We start from the raw sequence: 6,883 nt of genomic DNA, 5'->3' as shown, positions 1-6,883 counted from the left end.
GTTGTTTCTGTTCATCGCAAAGAGACCAGGGACAACAAAGGAGAACGAGAGATAGGAAATGTTGGAGTAGGAGATCCAGGAACAGAGAGGATGTCACAGACCAGGACTGTATCTACTGCTTGGATACAGTGAACTCCGGTAGGGAGGGAGGAATGCTAGGGTGGGGCAGAGGGGATAGGGAGTGAAAGGGGCAGGTCCGCAGTGTCTTCGCCCTTAGCCCAGTGAGGAGCTCAGCTGGTCGTTTCAAGTCATCGCCTGAACGCCACACTCTCTTAGAAGCATGATCTTCAAACGCTTCCGTCCACCTCCTGAACCGGTAAGTCAGATTTTCTTCCCTCAGTGGGAAGGATTGGGGTTCTGTATGTAGGATTAATCGACATACTCCCAGTGCCTGGAACATTGTCGGGAGGCCTGTGGTTGTTAAATGAGGTGATGTACACCAGGGATGGCAGAGACCACTAGATGGAGGCTTTCTCTTCTTTTACGCAGACTATGAAAGGACTGCTTAACCACGCTGAAGAAATTGTTTTGTCTGACACGATAGAGAATCCACCCAATAGCTCAGTGCCCGTCAGGGAACCTACTAGTCCCAGGGGATCTTGGAGGATTCAGTTCCAGAGAACCCTGGCATGTTTCACCAAGTTCTTCAGGTAAGACTTTGGAGCCAATTTTTACCTCTGATCGTCCACCTGCCTTCCCTTTCTGCCAGACAAAGTGGGCTCTAGATACCTGTAATTCCCAGTCTTCCCAAATATCCAGTTGTCACTCTTTTTTCCCTTTGCAGAAGAGGATACGAGAATCTTAGAAACGCCATGGGCTGAGAACCTAGGCGCCGGAGTCACAGGCCCGTGAATCGCAATCAAGATCCCGCTGCTCCCACGTGCTCCTGCTCTCCCCCGTTTCTCAGTCAATGGGTCTGAAATAAATGCTGAGCTTCTCGATGATTTTTGCTTCAGTGTCTTTCATTTAATTGTCTCAACAATGATATCAGATTCAGAAACATTAAGGATCCTAGGTTGGTGTGGGGCGTGGGTTTGTGGAGAGAGAGGGGGGCTAGAATATTAGTTATCCTTGCAAGGTTGTATATCTTCTTTGCTGGGGCGGTGCTTTTGGCTCCTGAGCCATGGTTGCACCGGGTTTGAATTCCCCGTGGTGACAGCTCATGATGGGGCAAATCCGTGCAAGCATGAAAAGTGATCTTCACATCTGCCACGAGCTGAGCAGGCTTTATTTGGAACTTGAGGGGACCGGGGAGTAAGAATCTCTGAATGCTAAAACAAGGGTTTAGACTCACATCCTTATACCAACCCCCCAAATATCCCTAGCCTGACATAAGACATAGCCTCACAATAGGCAACTTTGTGTCCAATTGCAGATTGTTCATTTTCATGTTTTGAGGCTTGTTTTCCCTTGGGAAATTAGAGTGACCTTGTTATGTCCTCAACATCATATCAATAGAAGGCTGTAAGAGGATTCGAGCATATTTATCCTTTTTGTCCTGAACCAAACGGAGGAGGCCCTGTTAGAAATTGTAGCGCCACGGCCGGTCGGCAGATATGTGATATGCGGCTTCTTGTCAAATAGCCTAATTAGGATACAGGGATACCGACATGTTCTTTTTGCTAACTCCCTTGATCTCCTAAACGAAGCCAGGACTGGGGGGAAAAGTTCGTGGACAGGAATTCCTAGGGGAACTCTCAGGCCTTTAGATGGTCCAAGGTCTCCCGAGACTCTGAGTACAAAGGTGGTCCAGATAGAATATGTTTCCGATAGGGAAAAGCATGTGGGAGGCCCAGCATCCCTTTTTGCTAGCCCTGGAGGGCAGTCAAGGTGGAACCCATGGGTATAGAACAGAAAAAAACTGCAAATTCGGGTGTGAACGGGTTGATTTTGATCTGGTGTCTCAGCAGCTTTACCTAATGGCCCAGGAGCCACTTTTCTCCCCATAAAGCCTTTGTCGCCCTGGGGTGGGCCCTAAGTCGAGGGGAAATTCAGCTTCCTGTCTCTACTTCTCCAGATGATACTGGGACCCGAAAGCATTTAGGATGTGACCTATTTTTGAAAGAAGGAATGATATTGTGAAACCTGGTGGCAGCTGGACTTGAAACCTGACCAGCAGAGCTGTGGTTGTTCGGTGCCGTGAGTCTGCTCTGACACATGGCGACCTGATGGACAACAGAAGGAAACGCTGCCGGGTCCTGTGCCACCCTCACAGTGGTTCCTGTGCTTGAGCCCATGGGTGCAGCCACTGTGTCCGTGCCTCTCCTTGAGGGCCTGCCTCTCTCTCACTGCCGCTCTAGTTTACCAAGCATGGTGTCTGTCCTTCTCCGGGGACTGGTTGGTTTCTTCGGACAACATGTGTAAGGTACTAAGACTAAGTATCACCATCCTTGCCTCTAAGGAACCCTCTGGCCATACCTCTTCCAAGACAGACTGGTTTGCCCTTTTAGCAGTCCATGGCATTTAAATATTCTTGCCAGCACCACAATTCACATTGATTATATATATATATCCTTATTCAATGTCCAACTTTCGCCTGCTTGTGAGGCTTGACTTAGACACACCTTAACGCTCAGAGTAACACCCTTGTTTTTCAGCATTGTACCCAGTGCAGTGCATCCATTGCTCTTTTGACTGCAGGTTCCATGAGCCTTTACTATGGATCCAAGTAAGACAAAATCCTTGGCAACTTCAACTTTTCTACATTTATCTTGATGTTACTTACTACTCCAGTTGTGAGGACTTTGGTCTCCTTTCCAATGAGTTAAAATGGGCCCAGGCATGCAGGTGTGTGTGTGTGAGGGCATCAGAGCCCATGGAATCCCTCAAGGTAGGCAGCTCAAAACCAGCAGTCGCTCCACTGGAGAAAAATGAGGCCTTCTACTTCTGTAAAGACTACAGTCTACAGCCCACATGGAAGAAACACAGCAGCCTGCGTGATCACGAGATGTCGATGGGATCAGGTATCAGGTTTCAAAGACCCAGAACAAAAAATCATATCAATGTGAATGAGGGGCAGTGTGGAGTGGAGACTCAAAGCCCATCTGTAGACAATCGGACATCTCCTTACAGAACGGTCACAAGGAAGAGATGAGCCGGTCAGGGTTCAGTATAGCACCGATAAAACAAACAACTTTCCTCTAGTTCTTTAATGCTTTCCACTCCGCCCCCCACGATCATGACCTCAATTCTACCTTACAAATCTGCCTAGACCAGAGCATGTACACTGCTACAGAGAAGAGCTGGAAACACAGGTAAGTCAGGACAGATAAACCCCTCGGAACCAGTGGTGAGAGTGGCGATACCAGGAGGGTAGGGGGAAGGTGGGGGGAGAGAGAGGGAACTGATCTCAACGGTCTACATATAACCCCCTCCCAGGGAGGCAGACAACAGAAGAGTGGGTGAAGGGAGATATTGGTCAATGTGGAATGTGAAAAAATAATAATAATTTATAAATTACCAAGGGTTCATGAGAGAGAGAGGGTGGGAGAGGGAGGGAGAGAGAGGGAGAAAAAAAATGAGGAGCTGATGCCAGGGGCTCTGGTGGAGAGAGAATGTTTCGAACGTGATGATGGCAACAAATGTACAAATGTGCTTAACACAATAGATATATGTATGCATTGTGATAAGAACAGTATGAGCCCTCAGTAAATGATTTTTTAAAGAGTACAGTCTTGGAAGCACACAGGGGCAGTTCTACCCTGTCCTATAGAGTCACTGTCTGTCAGCATCGACTAGGATGACAGTGAGTAGCAAGTAGTATCTACATTGAGTTGTAATCCATACTGAAAGCTGTAATACTTGGTCTTTATCAGCAAGTATCTCAAGTTCTCAATTTCAGGAAGCATGGTTGTATCAGCTGTATATTACAGGTTGGTAATAAGTCTTCCTCCAATCTTGATGCTGCATCCTTTTGTTTTTTAAACTTCTGTACGGTGGTACTTAAAAAAAAAGTTTTATTAGCACTTTATGCACATGCCATACAATTCAATAGTTCAATCATATCAAGAAGAATTGTATAATTGTCACCATATTCAATTCTAGAACATTTTCTTCTTTCTTGTAGTCATTGTTATTTGTGTAATTATTATTTTTTCTATTTGTGGTAAAAATATACACAACAGAACATTTTCAAATGCCACAACTTCTGCTTGTATAATTCAGTGTCATTGATTATATTCTTCATGCTGTACAGCCACTATTGATATCCTTTTCCAAATTATTCTACCATCATTGACATAAACTCCATGTCCCCTACACAAGAACTCTTTCCCCTTCATCTATGGTAACCATTAGAAAAGTTTAGTTTCAGAGGATGTACACTGGTACAGATAGGAACTGAAAATACAGGGAATCCAGGGCAGATGAGCCCTACAGGACCAGTGGTGTGAGTGGCGAAACAGGGAGGGTAAAGGGAGAATGGGTAGGAAAGAGGGAACCGATTACTAGGAACTGTGTGTGACCTCCTCCCTGGGGGACAGACAACCGAAAAGTGGGTGAAGGGAGACCTTGGACAGGGCAAGAGATGACAAAATACCCATTTATAAACTATCAAGGGCTCATGAGGGAGGGGGGAGCGGGGAGGGAGGGGGAAAAATGAGGACCTAATGTCGGGGGTTTAAGTGGAGAGAAAATGTTTTGAGAATGATGTACAAATGCGCTTTACTCAATTGATGTGTGTATGGATTGAGATAACAGTTGTATGAGCCCCTAATAAAATGTTAAAAAAAAAAAAGTTTGGTTTCTTATCCCCACCCCCATGGTTTTCCTGATATAGTATGCACATATCATATACTTCCATGGTTAAATTGCTTTTAAAAATGAGTTGTATAATCACAATCAGTTCTAGTGCTTCCCCCTCCCCCCCGCATTCATTATTTGCTCCCCAAATCCCTTCACCCTCCCTATCTCCCACCTCCCACCCCTACATCCCATTTAAACCCCTTCATCAGTTCTTAACTCTATACATCTTGGTGCTTTACAAACTGGGAAATCCAACAGAAACAATAAAAAACAACATAAAGTGGCAAGGATAAAATAATAATAATATAAAGATAAAAATACCAATAATGAGTAAGAAAGAAAAGACCACCATCAATATTTAAAAAGCCAGGGAATTAAGTTTTGTCATGGAACAAGTTGCGCCTAGAACAAATTCAGGTTGGGTTAAGAGGGAGTTCAATTGACCAAGTATCAAGTGCAATCCAGCATCATCAAGATGACAATGATCTCTGTTTGATAGTAAAGCTGTTAGAGACCATTGCCTGTGGCTACAGGGGATCTACCAGCAGCTTAATCTGACTAGATACTCTGCAGATGGGTTTTGGGCTCCCACTGTCCACAGCCTTCTACATATTGGGTGTTCACAATTGACACTATGATACTTTTCCCTTCATATTTGGATTTAGATTTTTTTTATCATCATCTTTGGATCATACAGGCTGGTGTGGCTCTTCCATGAGGGCTTAGTTGACTCCTCACTTAGATGGCTGCTTTTTTTAATACAATCCTTTGAGACCCCAGACATTAATCCAATTGATAGCAAGGAAACCATCTGCTTCCTTCACCACACTTTGCTGGAGCACCCTTATCTTCAGCGATCCTTTCATGAAGGTGAATTTGGAGCAGGGCAATGTTATCAGAACGAACTGTTCTTGGATCGAGGCTAGAGTTCAGTGGGAATCCAGAATCCACCTGCTTGTCCACAGGATGTGCATGAGTCAGGTTTACTTTGGTGGTCATATTAGGACAACATCAAGCCCCTAAGACCAACTACACCACCACTGCCAACAAACCAACCAGAAAACAAACAAAAGGCAGAAAACAAAAAAACCATAGAAACATCAACAAAAACGTACAACATTGCCAATCATCCCCCTGGGGTATAAGACGATTGCACTGATAACATCAGCAGGTTTTCCAAGGACACAGCACTCTGGACAGTGTTGGTAGAAGGAGTCTCTGCTAGTTCAGTTCCCCCACGAGCCGCAACCCACGAGTTATTGCTCCGCCCAGTTTGATCTCTCATTCAATTGGGCTCTATTTACCCGAAGCCATGGTGATGAGTGCCAGGGGGGAACTTCCTGGATCAATTCTTACAAGTGAAGATCCCTGCCCAACACTTCAAAACCTGTCATATCACTGCAAGGGAGGCATCAAGGTACTAAATGTATGGTGATGCTGGGTCCCTTTCCACTGGATACCCATCAAGCCGGGGGTTCCGTCCAAGGTCCAATGACCATCACTTCCACAGCCCAGGGCAGCCACACTCTGCTTTCTCTTCCATCTGAGTACCCCAGTCCTCAGTCCAAGGGCGCAGACAGCTTCAAGGCAGGCCTCAGTTCATTCAGCTGGGCCTCTATGCTAAGTCCTTCTGGTATAGCCATGCTGCTTGCAAGGTCAGCAGTGTCCAAGGTCACCATGGTGCTTAGTCCATGAGGTCGTTCACTGACAGTTGGGTAGAAACATATTCTCAGGGTCTACCCAGGAACATAAAATCTGGTCCATTGACCCCCTAGGTTCCCTACAATCATTGTTTAGCATCCCTTTGCCATGTGAGGTTACTTCTCCTCATTCACTCACCATACTCACCATATCTCTCCTCCAAAATGCAGATGTTCCCCTCTCCTGGTCTTGGCATGATTTTCTGGCAAGGTTCAACTTCCACTCTTGGGGGTCAGGGGGGGGGGGCATTGATTTGACCCAGCCTTGTCTCAATGTTGTACAGCTTCAAGTGGATGGTCTTCCTCCTTTCCCCTTCTCTTGAAGGAGTGACCTCAGTCAATGTGAAGTCCCCTCCTTCAAGGTGGTTCTTGTGGAGTTCACTAAAGGGAGGTGATGTATGGTTCATGGTCAGTAGGTAGCCTTCTCCCCTTTTGTTCAG

At 45.7% G+C, this 6,883-nt stretch overlaps 1 protein-coding gene across 1 annotated transcript; it reads left to right on the top strand.

The window, feature by feature from the left end:
* Window positions 1-228: 228 nt before the first annotated feature.
* LOC123521671 (protein FAM236A-like) lies at window positions 229-944 on the top strand. Its single transcript, XM_045290217.1, has 3 exons — window positions 229-316; window positions 490-650; window positions 785-944. The coding sequence occupies exons 1-3, from the start codon at window positions 281-283 to the stop codon at window positions 819-821; spliced, it is 234 nt and encodes a 77-aa protein (XP_045146152.1). The 5' UTR covers window positions 229-280; the 3' UTR covers window positions 822-944.
* The last annotated feature ends 5,939 nt before the right edge of the window (window positions 945-6,883 follow it).

Source organism: Echinops telfairi, unplaced genomic scaffold (genome assembly GCF_000313985.2).
Source record: "Echinops telfairi isolate 266 unplaced genomic scaffold, ASM31398v2 ScPeMD7_34;HRSCAF=130, whole genome shotgun sequence".
Taxonomy (NCBI): Eukaryota; Metazoa; Chordata; class Mammalia; order Afrosoricida; family Tenrecidae; genus Echinops; species Echinops telfairi.
Note: the sequence above shows the minus strand (reverse complement) of the source record. Positions and strands in the feature narration are given on the sequence as shown.